The sequence below is a fragment of the Cheilinus undulatus genome, linkage group 10 (assembly GCF_018320785.1).
Source record: "Cheilinus undulatus linkage group 10, ASM1832078v1, whole genome shotgun sequence".
NCBI classification, from domain to species: Eukaryota; Metazoa; Chordata; class Actinopteri; order Labriformes; family Labridae; genus Cheilinus; species Cheilinus undulatus.
The window spans coordinates 7,664,778-7,680,708 of NC_054874.1; the positions used below are offsets into that span (position 1 = coordinate 7,664,778).

At 39.6% G+C, this 15,931-nt stretch overlaps 1 protein-coding gene across 2 annotated transcripts in view; it reads left to right on the plus strand.

The window, feature by feature from the left end:
• The first annotated feature begins 3,591 nt into the window (after positions 1-3,591).
• Positions 3,592-15,931, plus strand: part of fhl1a (four and a half LIM domains 1a) — a 28,347-nt gene continuing 16,007 nt past the window's right edge. Inside the window, exons 1-2 of one of the 2 annotated variants that reach the window (XM_041797590.1) lie at positions 3,592-3,738; positions 4,090-4,167. In XM_041797590.1, coding sequence (XP_041653524.1) covers positions 3,693-3,738; positions 4,090-4,167 — 124 coding nt within the window. In that variant the 5' untranslated portion in view covers positions 3,592-3,692. Of the gene's footprint in view, positions 3,739-4,072; positions 4,168-15,931 lie in introns of both variants that reach the window. The other variant, XM_041797591.1, reaches the window with a different exon arrangement.

The following is a 15,931-nucleotide window of genomic DNA, read 5'->3' on the forward strand; positions in this document are numbered from 1 at the left end:
TTCTTGATTAAAACAGCAGTTTTCTGGGGCAATTTTCAATTTCAGGCATTTTGTGAGTGCAATTTTCCTGCTTGGGTTTTTCCACATGTAAGCGTCAAACCCAGTGATAAACTACATGAACAGAAATATTCCACTAAAATATCTCAATCGCCCCCTTGTGGCCGACTGCAATATAGGGTCTAATCTTACTCTTAAACCCTTAAAATTGTGTAGATTTGAAAGAAAATCTAATATTTAAACAAAAATATTTTTTAGTTAATTTGAAAGTTTGGCCTCCAAAGTGCCTGTATATGATGAAGTTGGCCCTTGTACAAATGTAGTTGATGACCCCTGGTCTATTATGATCTGTTTTCCACTGCAGAGACATACCAGAAGTAAGGTAATGTGTTTTCACTGTACAGGTATCCTGAAAGCTAAGTTATCTTTTTTTCTACTGCAGGGGAATCTTCAAAGTCGAGTTGTTATGTCTTCTCCACTGCTGGGATATCATGATAGCCAGGTTACCATTTCTCTAAACTGCAGGAGGATGCTGGAGGGAAAAGGATTAACTTTTTTTCAACTGCAGGGGAGTCTTAGAAGTCAAGTTACCATGTTTTCTCTTCTGCAAGGGCATCCTGTACAGTCTACCGGTAACTGTTTTCCAAGACATCCTGGAAGTCTGGTTATCATGTATTCTCCACCGCAGTGGTATCCTGGAGAGTCTTTTATCAACTATTTTCCACTGCAGCAGCATCTAAGAAGTCAAGCTATTTTCCACCCTGGAAGTTTTTTTGTGTATTCCATATTCTATGAGTCACGTTATCAAGTTTTTTCCACTTTAAAAGTATCCTGAGCACTTTTTTTGCTGCAGAGGAATCCGAGAAGTCAAGTAATGTTTTCTTCACTGCAATGGCTTCCAGAGGTGTATTCAGAAAGTATTCAGACCTACACTAAGTACCCCATCATGACAAAAGAAAAGAGAATTTTAGACGTTTTTGCATATTTCCTCCCATTTCTCTCCATCTTTGCTGAGATGTTTGGACACCTGATTGGAGTCCACCTGTGGGAAAACGAATTAACTAGAAATGATTTGGAAAGGCACTCACCTCTTTATAGAAGGCCTCACAGCTGACAATGTATATCAGAGCAAAAGCCAAGCCATGAGGTCAAAGGAACTGCCCGCAGTGCCTGGATTTATTGTTGACAGGCACAGATCTGCAGAAGGCCACAACAAATTCTGCTCCACTGAACATTCCCAAGAGAACAGCGGCCTCCATAATTCTCAAATGGAAGCAGTTTGGCACAACCAGGACTCTTCTAAGAGCTGGTCGCCTGGTCAAACTGGGCAATCAGAGTAGAAGTGCCTCAGTTAGAGAGGTGGCCAAGAACTTGGTGGTCACTCTGACTGATCTCGAGAAATGCAGTGTGGAGATGGGACAAAGTTCCAGAAGGTCAACCATCACTGCAGCCCTCCACTGATCTGGGCTTGTTGGCAAAGTGGATAGACAGAAGTATCTTTCCAGTGGAAAACACATGGAAGCAGACTTTTCTTTCATGTGGAGTGTTTTGCAAAGTGTTATCAGGCTCTCGGTCAAAGGAAACCTGAGCTAGATTTCAAGTGTTATTGCAAAGGATCTAAATACTCATGTCAATGTGATATTTCAGTTTTTATTTTTAAAATATTCCAGAAAATCCTAGAATTCTGTTTTCACTTTGTCGCTATGAGGTACTAAGAATAGATTAATAGAATAAAAAATATTTTTTTCAACTGTAACATCAGGCTGCAACATAAAACTGAAAAATATGAAGGGGGTCTGAATACTTTCTGAATTCATTGTATCTTTTACTCCACAGGCATCATGGAGGTCCAGATCTTCCACTGGAGGAGCATCACGAAGACCAAGTTATCGATCCTCACTGCAGGGAATTTTTCAAAGTTAAGTTTATATCTTCTTCACTGCATGAGTCTATTATGAACTATAGGCTCGTAATAAAAATTCTAAACAATTTAATCAGGAATGGCTTTGTTTCATCCATTTTTTTAGAAAATCCACCTGTCAGCCATTGTTAGCAAATATAATACATGTTTAACATGCATTTATCAGTCTGTTCTTTCTTGATAAAAGCTGGAATTTTCTGTGGAAACAGGCATTATGGGAGTGAAATTTTTCTGCCTGGGTTTTTCACTTACCATTACACAGCATATTAGCATCAAATCTAGAGACAAACATGACAGCCACAGAAATATTCAACTAAAATATCCCAATCGTCCCCTTGTGGCTGGCTGTGATATAGGGACTGATCTCAATGTTAGAGCCTAAGAATTACACACATTTGAAATAAAAATATTTCAACAAAATACATTAACTACGCAATTTTACTGACTTATTTGGTTTCTTTGAGAGTTTTCCCTCCTAAAGTGCCTGATTAGGAAAAAGCTGGTCCTAGTGCAAATGTAGTTGATGACCCCTGTTATAGGGCATCCTGTCATGTTATCATGCTTTTTTGTTTCCTAGAGGGCATTCCTGTTTTGTCCACTGAAAAGTTTACTTTCGGTCACCTTTTTTCAGGTTCACTTCACTGCAGAGGGATCCTAGGGATCAAGTTATCATGCTTTCTCTAATGGAAGGCACTCTCGACCACACCTGAGTGTGCTTTAGCACTTAAATATCACACTCTGGGCTGTTTTATCACCTTCTTTACTGCAGGGGCATCCCACAGTTCAATCAGGTTTCTCTAGCGATGCCAGCTTATAGACTTTCCTCTTTTAAAGGGGGCATATTATGCAAAAATCACCTTTTTCAGCTTTTCTAACAAAAATATGTGCCCCTGGCCTGTCCACAATCCCCTCAAGTATCAGAAAAATCCCCCTCCCCCACCTTTCAGAAAATGTGTGCTGATGATAAGCCATTCTCAGATTTTACCCTCATGATGTCATGTGGGGAGTTAGCCCCGCCCCCAGGTTCGGTTTGCCCTCCCTGCTTGGAAGAAAGTTCGGCCTTCCTCTCCTGATCCTTCTCTCAGCTGGAGAGCCGCATCCATTTCCTGAGAGGGGCGGCGTCAGACAGCTCACAACATTTAAAGCTACAGAAACACAGAAACAGCTCGTTCTGAGCGGGGCTGAAACTGAGGCTTTTTTAGAAATAAAAATCAAATACTAGAATGTTTTTTCAGCAACAAGCTTCACAGGCATTATTTGGGGACCTCTGAGACCAATATAAACTTGTCTTTAAAGGGTAAAATATGTGACCTTTAATATCACCCTGTGGTTCAATGTGTCATATTTTTCTCCGCAATTGAAACTGATGGATGCTGATGTTTTGTCCATCAGGGCAGCAGGGTTTATGTTAACGGGTTGTTAGTAGAAGTTAATTGTTGAAGCATGCTTTTGGGGATGAATAGTTCTAGCAGTGTGTTTTTGCATGATAAAGAAAGAGACCTTTTGCCTGATGTTTGATTTATTGATTCAGCAGAAGTCCTCCCTTCGTGCTTTTACTGTGGCTGGACACATCACGAATACAACAGAGTTAGATGTTAATCTCTGTGATGGGTTTGGCTCAAGGGGCCAAATAACTGTTTGGATTAAAGGGCTGTTATCAGTGCTGAGTAACAGGGACACTCAGCAGACATTTTGTAATGCATTTATATTCGTAATGGATTAACACTAAGAGTTAGGTCTGCAGGCTGTCTATTTACTTGTGGTTTACTGTAGAATGAGTCATCTTGATGTAATTCTTCTATTCATTACCAAAGAAGGAGGTGAGTGAGGCCGATCGAGAATAAGAAACGAAAAATGTGTCAACTTAACAAGTCAGGCATCTTTTATAAACATTTCTGACCTGTATTATTATCATGAGGGTGATTAATTTCAGCAGACCTGCTCCTGTGAGTGTTTTTCGTCTCTTTGCTCATTATGCAGAAAAGTTACGGCTTATTTTCTTCACGATGCCATTTTTTTGGACGCAGGGAAAATGAGAAGTTTACAAAGAGAGCTTGTGAATTCCTGGTTGAGGTCATTGTTTATGAGAGCTTACAGAGGTTTGGCTTATGTCCTGAAGTTTTTTTTTTTTCTGTGCTCCGTCTGTCTTTAAAGCTGCGTCGCCTCCGCAGATTTCACCTCTCGGCCAAACCCTCCGGACGCACGGCTGCTGTGGACTCAGACAAGCTCATCTGATCGCCTTTGGAGAGGTGAGTCCAAACCCACAGCTGCGTTCAGCTCGGAGCGTCAGCCAGACTATCAGTGCACTTCAGGTGATGTTAAACAGGCAGGGAAGGACTTTGGTCAGAGTTACCTGGCTCGTTTGAGAGCAGTTATGCCAAATGCGTAATTGGAGCAATTTTACAAGAGAAAAGAAGATTTGGGTGACTGACTTCTTCTGACGACAGGTCACAAAAAATACTTAAATTCAGACTGATTCCTGTTGCATCTTTATTCAACTGAACACTTAAAGCGCTGTGCAACAGGTGATGCGTTTTTTTTTGCACTGGAGTTGCGCGTTATTGTGCACCATAAACGACACTCTTTATGAGCCTATCTGGTCGTAATTGTTTTATGTCGAGTGTGTCAACTTTTACATTTTTAATTTCAGTAAAAACCAGTTGTCTATCTCTTATTCGGAGTCTTATCTATCTTTTTACAAGATAACATATTTTATTATTATCCTGCCAATTAGAGCATTTTATGCACTCCACCACTGACCTGCTGTCTAAAGGCTTATGTATAACCTTTTTAGATAACTTTATTAAACAGAACAGAGATAACTAGGGATGCACAATATTGGATTTTTGCAAATATCTGATATGCCGATACTTAGGAAATTATTTTAGCCAATTCTGATGTTTAGATGTAGTTCAAACCTAAAACTTCAGTCTTTAAAACACAGTTTTAAGTTTGAAGATGAACAATAAACAAATTTCAGTCCTTACATTTAATTTGTAAATATCAGCATATTGGATATCAGCAAAAATCCTACAGTGTGCATCCCTACTATTTTAAAATGTTACATTTTTCATCTTAAAATAGTATGACCCTTTACTTTGTCATTGAACAAGGACAGTCAAGTCAGCTGGTGTAGCCATGATCTGCAAGATTTTTCTCTCTATCTGCTCCAAAGCTAAATCCAGCCAGACCCTGGTGGTTAAAGTTATCCATGGGCTAGCTCTAATGCTACAGATCAAATTTGCATGCGTTTATATTATTGAAAGATATCTGGGGAACGCCTATTTATCGGGGCGCTGCCTTTTGCCCCTTAAATCCAAAGTTATCCATGCAACGCCAATGGATTGGCCAGATTCCATGTCTGTCATCTCGCAGATTTATCTCACAAAGATTCTGTCTGAAACAATCAAGTCCAGTCTGAGAGCGGACGGACCGATCAGGGTCATTTGAGGAGAACAAGGCGGGAGCAATGCCGTGGTTTAGTTGTAAACAATGGCTGCAGGTGGAACAGTTAGCTCGGACTATGGAACAACATTTCTGTATAAAAGAGGAGCGAAGAATCAAGCTGAAAGCTTTTCTTGGTCAAAGTTTTTGCTCTTTCCCTGACCAGCTTCAATGTGAATTTGTTTCACCAGTGACTAACAGTTGCGGCTATTGTGTTGGGCTGTGTGTGCCTACTATGTCTTATGTTTTGCCGCTGTGATTGGCCTGTAATGTGCACCTAACAGTAATGTCCACAGAGTTTGGGACTGTTACTCCCCTTATAATAAGGCATGTTTATGAGGGTTTTTGATTCATTAGTTAACAGTGTTATGTTGTCATGATTGTCCTGGAACTTGGACTGAACTGAATGTTTATTAAGCCTCATATGCCGAGAAAATTTCCTCATATATTTAAGAGTAACTAAACCCCAGAGGTTCAGCTGAGGTTCATCTACTCTGGATTTAAAACAAAAAGCTTTAAGAATGTAATGGAGAGGGCTGGGAAGTAGGGGAAATAGGACGTGCCTGCTTCCTGCTGCCCCTAATCAGCCACATATTCAGTCTATGCTACTTTTCAGATTTGATTATTAGCTATAATGTCATAACCATTTAAAGTAGACTCAATATGAGCTACATCAGTGTGAAACAATGATATATGGTCATGTAGAACAGGGGTTCTAAACCTTTTCAGCCCACGACCTCCAAAATAAAGGTGCAAGAGACTGGGGACCCCCACTGTACCTGAAGGTGGATGTCCACATAAGGAGGGGATAAAGGGGAGAGCTTTCTGGGACCCAGCCAAACTGGAGGCCAGCAAGATGCCACAATGTCATTTAACAGACGTTCATTTGAGAGGAAGAACAAAAAATCATAGTCCACTGTAAAGTGAAGCTGTGGTATATACAGTGCTTAACAAATTTATTAGACCACCTGTCATATTTGTCTCAGAGACCATCCAGCATCATGAGTGCTTTAATGTGGACTCTTTCATTTTCAGTGTGCTCTCCACGTTTTACCATTTTGAACAGGAATGAGGGATTTCAAACTGAATTCACCCAAATTGGAGCCGGCTCACTGGGCTTCTCTGAGAAGTCAGAAATGAATCAAGCATAATATTCAACCACTAAAACTCATTTTTCTCTTCAGGAATGCAAGTAAATAACTATAATTTGACATATTAATCAAGAAATATGAACATGCTTTACTATTTTTTCAGTTTTTTGTAAATCAGTAAATTTGAAAATTCATGGATAAAAATAATTATATTTTAGCATTAAAAATATCATTTGGGTTAAAGAGCTTCTACATATTGGTGTATTAACCATTGCAGAAACATAAAAAATGAATTTGGTAATTACCAATGCTGTTAATTTAGGGCAGCTGTGGCATAAACCTTACTTTGGTTAGGGACTGGTGGGAAGAAATTATGCAAAGGGGTTACAATTTGGCAGAACTGGTGCAAAGTGGCAACAGTGTAATTCAAACATTCTAGTTTTTTTTAGGGCATTTGGAGACCCCCTCTCAGTGTCTTGCGACCCCCAAGGGGGTACGGACCCCAAGGTTGAGAACCCCTGATGTAAAAGACAGAAGTTAATTTGTTGTCCTCTTAATTTTGAGGAAAAACATGGTTTATTTGTAATCTTGGGCAAGAGAACTACATTACCCACAATGCTAGAGTATCATAATGATGATTGGCTGATCCTGCATTTATGTGCGAAACTTCAGCATTTTGTCTTTTTCTGATGCACCGAGTGAATTTAATGGTTATTTTTCAACAAAAGACAGTATTCACAATGGTTGGCAAAAGCAATACATTACCCACAATCCTAGAATGTCACAGCAATAGCTCTGATTGGTGGAGCCTCAAATTTTGGCTGCTACTAGTGAAGGTAACGCTTGTGGAAAAGTTGGGCGGTCACTGTTGAGCTTTCTGGTGATGATACTGATTCCACATATGTCACTTGGCACCAGATCAGACAGTTGAAAATTTTCAAAGACTTGAATTAAACATCTTTGTGCTTAAAAGTGAAGATTTGTTTCCTAACTGCATGATCAGTACTACTTAATTCCCATATATAAAAGTCTATTTGAAATAAAGTTACTCTTTAGATATTGCCTGGGTTTTTATTATGCTGCTCTACAAACAGCTGGAGTCTTGTTGGAGTAGAAATGTATCAGATCTAAGCTAACTACTAGTATTTCTGGACTTCTGTGATGAACATCAGAGCCCAAAGGTACCACTTGTATCCTGAAACTGTTAAAGCATCCATCAGCTCGCTGACTCCTCCCTTCTGGTCTGGACATCAGCCACATGATGTCATCACAGAGACCTGCAGATTACCATCCTCTCTCTGGCACAGTGGACCTCTCTGTGGCTCCAGAATGACTTCACCATCCTTCTAAAGCCATAAAACCTTCACTGAGCAATGAGTTAAACCACTTTGAACATCAGAAGAAAGAGGTTTCCCTGCAAGGAGCCTTTATTTTTTATTTATTTGCTGCAATTTATAAATCACTTTTAAGACCGTGATCTCAGAAGTCTCTCGATTTTAAATTTTTTATGTCAAATAAGCACAAAAACAGCGTACAAATCTAACAAGGCAGTAACAGATTATTCTTTCATAAAGGCTGGTATGTAATGTGTTATTTATGTCGATCTTCAAAAAAGCTGTAGTCTGTCGGTGCCAGAGACTTCTTTAGGCCGGCAGAGAAAGTTTAGTTTGACTCAGGCAGCCTGGAGCGATGCAGATTGCTCACAGACGCTTTTAAAGAGAAGACACTTTCATCACTTCTTCTTTTGCAACTGGATCAGAAAGACAGAGAGAGAGAGAGGTGTAGATGACCAGCCTTATCATACTGGGCTGAGTGAGCAGAGCCAGTGGAGGCACTGGGCCTCATTCATCAGTCATTCTCTAAGAAGAAATTTGTTCTTAAAACCATCTCACGCAGGTTTTTAAGAAGATTCTGACATTTTGCAAAATTTTATCTGTTTGTTCTTAGCTAAGAACAACCCTTATGAACATTTGAGTGCCAGAACATGGTGGCTTGCTCCTCCAGGCAGTGAGATAGTTCTAGCCTCAGGTGAAGGACTTCAAGTATCTCAGAGTCTTCTTCACGAGTGAGGGCAGAATGGGCTGTGAGTTTGACAGGTGGATTAGTGCAGAAGACATTGTACTAGACTGTTGTGGCGAAGAAGGAGCTAAGCCAGAGCACAAAGCTTTGAACTTACCAGTCGATCTTCGTTCCAACCCTCACCTATCATCGTGAACTCTGGGTAATGACTAAAAGAATGAGATTGCAAGTTCAAGCAGTTGAAATGAGATTCCTCAGGAGCATGTCTGGTCTCAGCCTTAGAGATGGTGCCAAATCATCAGGACTGCTGGTTCGGGTATCTGATTAGGATGCCTCCTGTGGAGGTCTTCCAGGCACGTCCAACTGGGAGGACACCCAGGAGGAGCTGGAGGGATTATATATCTCATCTTGGCTGGGAACACCTTAGAATCCCCCAGGAGGAGCTGGAAATTGTTGCTGGGGAGAGAGATGTCTGGGTTCACTGGCTTAGCCTGCTGCCACTGTAACCTAGCCCCAGTTAAGTGGAAAAAGATGGATGTTTGATCTTAGCTGCAAAATGCTAACGAATGAAGACAAATTCAGCACATTTAAAGAAGTTTTATCGTCTGACACCAGTTTAAAACATTAAAAACCTATCTTTAGACACTGGCATTAGAGGCTGTTAAAGTGTAAGTAAACCCCAGATCACCTCCTCTGTAGGAATTTGAAAAATGCACAAAAAGTGGGCAGTCTGGTACTGAGAGGAGGGAGGGTAACATTCTACCTTTTATATATATCTGTGGGCCCCGAACCCCCCCCACACACACATCAATGCATGTGTGTTGGATCAGTGGTGTTGGTGCTTGCATCCTGGTTAACAGTTACTTCATTTTGGAGCTGAAAAGTTTGTCGAGCTAATACTGGGTTCTTATGTTCAGACTCTTCACTCCTGCCACTTTAAACCATCAACCTTTTCATCTTTTTTTTTTTTATAACTTTGTTTATTAGGATTTTTTTTTTCAATAACAAGGTATACACATAACAGAGAATGCAGAGAATGGCTCTATTCAACAAAATTAATATTATATATATATATATATATATATATATATATATATATATATATATATATATATATATATAAGATAATAATAATAATATTTTAAAAAGATAGTAATAATAATAACAATATTACAAGACAAAAGAAAACATAAGCTTCAACAACACAGGAAAAAGAAACCATAAGCAGACCAAATGAAAATAATAACATTATAATTATCACTATTATTATAATAACAAGCAGGGTCCTCTGATGCACAATAGATCATAAGATATTAAGTATAGTGGGTAAATAAATTGGAATGTTAAAATTATTTCACACTGACTAAGGCACAGCAGACAGCTGAATCTTTTCTTTAATGTAATTCAGGAAGGGACTCCAAATCTTATAAAAATTCTTTGTGGAGCCTCTAAGTGAGTGCCTCAGCTTTTCTAATTTCAAGAAATAAAAAACATCACAAATCCAGTGCGTAAATGTGGGAGGGCTTGCACCCTTCCATCTGAGTAATATTAGACGCCTGGCAAGCAAGGTGACAAAAGCAATAAAGTTAGCCTCAGCCCTTGACAGAGTAAGAGTGACCGGAGGAGTGCCTAAGAGTGCTATAAATGGGCATGGAGCAACTTCTTTGTTCAGACAATCAGAAATGGTTTTAAAAATGAGTGACCAGAATTCCTCAAGAGCAGCACATGTCCAGAACATATGGGCGTGGGTGGCAGGGGTTACATTGCAGCGATTGCAAGCAGGGCTTATATCGGGAAAGAATTTTGAGATCTTAAGTTTTGTCCAGTGGGTACAATGGGTATTTTACACTGCATATGTATGCTATGCCGGGCACAGATGGAGGATGTATGAGCTCTTTTTAAAATAGCCAGAGCTCCTCAGCTATGACCAATTTTTGCTACTTTAAAGCCTTTTCACTACTTTAGCCACCCACATTCGCCCCTTTTAATCAATTGCTTCTTTTTAACTGCTGTTTACCAACATAACCACCCATTTTTGCAATTTTTAACCATTTTTGCCAATTTTAACCACTTGTTGCAACTTTAACCCATTTTTGTTACTTTTTAACTGCTTTTCGCCATTTTAACCACAGATTTTTTTTGCCAATTTTAACCTATATTTGCCACTTTTAACCCATTTTTGCCACTTTTTTAACAGCTTTTCACCTTTTTTACCGCTCATTTTGCCAATTTTTGCTTTTACATGGGTGGCTAAAAGCCACCCATGTTTGCCCCCTTTCATCAATTTTTGCCTCTTTTTAACGGCTTTTTACCAATGTAACCATCCATTTTTGCCATTTTTAGCTGATTTTTGCCACTTTCAACCACTAGTTGCAACTTTAACCAGATTTCTTCAACTTTATAACCACTTTTCACCATTTTACCATCATTTTTTGCCCATTTTAACCACTTTTGACCACTTTCCTCTGCCAATTTTTTCCAATTTTTTACTGCCTTTCACCTTTGTGGTACCACCCATTTTGCCAATTTTTGCCTTCATTCTGCAATTATTTAATTATTTTTCCTTTCAATTTATTTCAATTCCTTTCTTCTTTAGTGGTTATTATTCTGGTGTAAAATATGGTTATCACAAAATAACTTCACATTGGACTCCTGACCTTCATGGGCCCCCCTTTTGGCTGGGCCCCAGACAACTTTCCCCTTAATTTCCCCTTATGGGCAGCCTTACATAGTAGTGATTATTACTATACCTTATTTTTCATTTGAAATAAAAATATGTTGACATAACACCTGCCAGAATTTGAAAACTCTGGTTAGGCAATGCCGTTGTTTCTTTTTTAAGTGTGCTGAGATGGCATTCAGGGTCTAAAAAGGGTCTAAAACTGCCTTTGCTTTGAAATTTAGCACTGAGAGTTAAGGCATCCATGCATTTATTCAGCTTTCCAATAAAATCTCTGCTGTTCTTTTAAGATTGTAATCTATTTACTTATAATCTCTCAATAATGATGCTTATTTTCCTGTGATCACAATTTATTTCAAGCTGTTTTCTAAAGAAAAAAAGAAATTATGCTGTTATAATGGAAAACCCAGCATTGTTATGTTGATAAAATGAGAGTATTAAGCTGAGATCTTGAGAAAGCAACCAAATTGCAGTCATTCTCACAGGAAAATGGAGACATATGAAATGTCTGCTTGCTAAGGGCTTTCACACAAATCGACCTCCCTAATTTCTCTCTTCAAAAAGGGCTTCTGTTCCTCTTAAAAATATCGCCACATAAGTCAGAAGGACCTGACTTTTCCTGTGTACAGAGGCTTCAGTCATGTGAGACCTGAAGTGTCTGGCGTCCTACACTGAAGGCTTTATCACAAAGTGTGTGTCAATGTGTGTGTGTCAGCGTTACACTGAGTCATATCCCTTGAAGGGAAGTGTTGGCGTGTCGATAGAGTGTCCTCCTGCCCTTTCATCCACACGTATTTGACCTCTGTGTGTCTGGGTCTCACAGCCGCTCCCTAATTCTTACAACCGCTCGCTGACCTTTCTCTGTGTTGTGATACAGCACTGTGTGGTTACTAATAAGAGTACGCCTTGTTGTCTTGACGATGAGTTTGTATGTATGAGTCACCAAGTCCCCTGACAGAGATAGTGTGGCTGAGTCGGTTTGCCCGCTAACCAGATCGGGAGGGTTACGAAGACACATGGACGTGTAGGACGAGAGGTCATGCTGAGAAAAAAATCAGCCCTGAGACACAAACATACAAGGCTTTTGTTGCCGTTGGTAACAGTGTTTGCTTGTTCCAATTGCACTGAATGATTTCCTCTCATTTATTCAGGGTGTACAGGCCAGATTTCCCGTTTCTCTGTTGAAGCAAAACACCTCTTGAAAAAAATCATGATCAGCAATGAGCTCAAACACAGAGAATGTGATGAAGTAGTTCAGAATTCTAATCAGGATTCCACTGAAAAAACTAAACATTTGTTGGACAGTCTGGGTCATATCTGCTCTAAGGGGCTATTTGACTGTAGTCATTGGTTTGAATGTCAAGGGACAGTATTAATACTCTGCCACCAGGGGGCTCTCAATAAAAACAAAAACAAAAGATGATGAGTAGAGATGTAGTGCTCAGCTCCACCCACCTCTTCTGCTAATTTATTGTTTTGAGTTTAGGACTCTGATATTTAAAAAAAAAAAAAAAAAAAAAAAAAAAAACACCCCATAAGGTAGGTTGTGTGTCATAACCTGACACACAACCTACGTATATTTTACCCTCTACCTTTACAAGCCTTCCAGGGCCGGCTGCTGAGAAGCATCCCCAAAGCATGATGCTGCCACCACCGTGCTTTATTCCACTAGAGTGAACTCTAGTCCAGATTAAAGGAGTTTTCTTCATCAGTGGCTTCCTCTTTGCCACTCTCCCATAAAGCTTAGACTGTCGAAGAACCAACAGTAGTTGTATGCAGAGTCTGTTCCATCTCAGCTGCTGAAGCTTGTAACCCCTTCAAAGTAGTCATAGGAGTCTTGGTGGACTCTCTCAATAGTCTCCGTCTTGCATGCTCACCTGGTTCGTGAGGATGGCCTGGTCTAAGACAAATTTACACATGTGCCATATTCCTTCCATTTCTTGATGGATTTAACTGAACTCTGGGGGATGTTCAGTACCTTGGATTATTTTTTGTGTCCATCCCCTGACTTCTACTTTTCAATAACCTTTTCTTTGAGTTGCTTGGAGTGTCCTTTTGTCTTCATGGTGTAATGGTAGCCAGGAATACTGATTAACCAGAGACTGGACCTTCCAGACAAGGGTGTCTTTATGCTACAATCACTGCACTCAGTTGCTCCCTGCTTTACTAACTGTGGGACTATTTGCACCTCTGATGAATTAGGTCACTTTAAAGGGGGTGAATCACTTCACTGTAACTTATTTATAAAATTTAAAAAAAAAAAAAAAAAGGTAAAACATCCAAGGGGGTGTATACTTGTATACCGTACCTTCATTTATTCAAATGATGCTTATAGCAGTTTGATGACAGTGGGGTTGGGATGGTTTAAATAGTACTTGAGTCTGTATTACACACTGTTTATGTTTTTGTTGAAAGCTGCTGCACAACAGCACTGGATCCTTTGCCTAAATGTAAGATGTACTCACAATTATCCTAATGATTGTTTTCTGTTCAACACCATCATCATCCATTTGTCCACAGGCAGATTAAATATAACTTCTGCCACCTGTTCAGTCCTGTCACTAGGCATCAAAACACACATCAGTCTAATAATCTAATGATGGAAACAGAGAGAAAAGCCATCATGATTGAAACGTTTGAAACAGTCCTCATGTAAGTGAAGCCATGAAGGAGAAGGAAGCAGAGCAGGAGGTGGTTTTATTGGAGTGGGAGTCATGGTGCCTTCCTGCTCATTAATTAGTCTTTGTGGGGTTGGAGTAATTGGATGACAGATTATAAAAGGAAAAAGTAATGCTGTGCTCCATGGTAATGGACCGAATCGAATCAGTAATTACAACCAGCTGCCCTTTAAACAACCACACAAACACACACACAGGCTAGCTAAAGGCATTGATTTGTTTTGTCTCTGATTTATGAACACATTCATTTAGTGTAGTTAAGACATGAGTGGTTCCCTTTTCAAAGTCTTGAATGAGGTCTGTAATATTATTTTTATGAGTTTAACCTCACAAATTTATGATCTTGTACTCTCTAAATACACTCTTATTTCAATGATAGTAGTATATACCTGTATTTATAAGCTCATCCAGCTCCAAGACCAAAACAAATAAGAGACAGCAACATTTATCCTACGACAGGACAGACTGACAGTGGTTCTTGTCATCATTCTGGTTGTCAGTTACAATTTACATCAGCTGTGATCAGGCGGTTTAGAGGACTGAAATGTCTCAAATGACTATTTTAGTGTTGAATCCAAGGATAATAGTTGCCTGAATGTATACTGAGTGTATACTCCTGACGAATTCAGGAGTATACACAAAATTTTTTTGTCGTATCAGCGTTTCATCGGGTCCCAGAGTGAACAAATCTGTACCGTTTCATCTCCGTGTGGTCAGCCAACCACATCTTCTCTCGAAACGATTACCTCATACATAGCGCAGCCCACTTAACCGCATGCGCAGGTCATGCCAAAACAACAACGGCAGATTACAGGGTTGTGTTCATGCTGTAGAAGCTACTGAGCTTATTGTGGCTTTTACAGCAAAATCAGATGCTCCTTTACCACCACCGAGTACAGCATACACCAAATGTTCTTAAATCCACAGAGAACAACCATAAGGGCTAAGGGGAACATTTTGGGCAGTTTCCCGTGATGTTCTTCTCTCTTTTGGTGCAATTCCATGGCAGCGTTACAGCGCCACTTACAGACTTGGCTTATATACTACAGCGTTTTCAGTCATTTTCAGTGGTTCTGTGCTTACGCGCACATTTCCTGAAACAATCCTGTATTTACAGAAAACTTTTTCAAAACGAAACGGACATATATCATTTCGTCTCTGTAGAGACAAGGCCTAAATAATGAAAGCAAGTAGCCAATAGCGTGCTTGGAGCATAAATGATGGCTATCAGTTGATGATGACTCAATGAGATCAGCTGATCTCAATTATGGCAGTGCTTGACTCCATGGCCTGCCTGAACTACTGTTGTACACTTGATTTTACAGCAGAAGTAAACATACAACCTAGTTAGGAAATATTTGGTTTGGGTTCTTCAGGTCTTTTGGGGCACTGTATGGGCTCTGAAGTTTTCTTCAATTTGGTTTAAATTCGGATATTAAGTTATGCATATTTAGCAGCATGGCTGATAGAACTGCTAGTAGCAGATGTCACTGTTTGTCAGCTCCACATTTAACTCTGTCAATAAGTTGATCTAGGCTAGCTTGAGACGGGGTTTTCAACAAGACAGCCGCTGTGCATTAGACTCCTTGTCCCTCTGGTAACCAAACAGCTGACACCACTTAGACTATGTCAAATATTTTCTACAGTCTATAGTCTATACTCTGGTGTTATGTGGCTCATTCTTTATTATTGTTTTGATCAAGAGCCCCCTGGTGGCGTAATTTACTGATGTAAGGATTAAAACATAAGTACCTTTAATATCTTAATGTAAACACCAAGGAGCAGCTGTACCAGCTGTTGTTTGGTTATAAGGATGTGTCAGTAAACAGACAAGTGTTCAAATTAAATAAAGATAACATGTCAGTGTCATGGTCAGAGTTGTTTTGCTGCCCCCCACTGGCCATTAAAAACACTAAAAACACATATTTTGGTAGAATTGAAATACACCAATTTAATTAAGTAATTTGAGTAAATGCCCCACATAGGCTAAGAAGCTAAGTCCTAAACCCCACTCTCTCCTTCCAACATTTCCTGTCTTTCCCTGAGTTCAATTAAAACCGTGCAGTCAGAAAATCATCTATAAACAAGTAGAAGGCAAGAT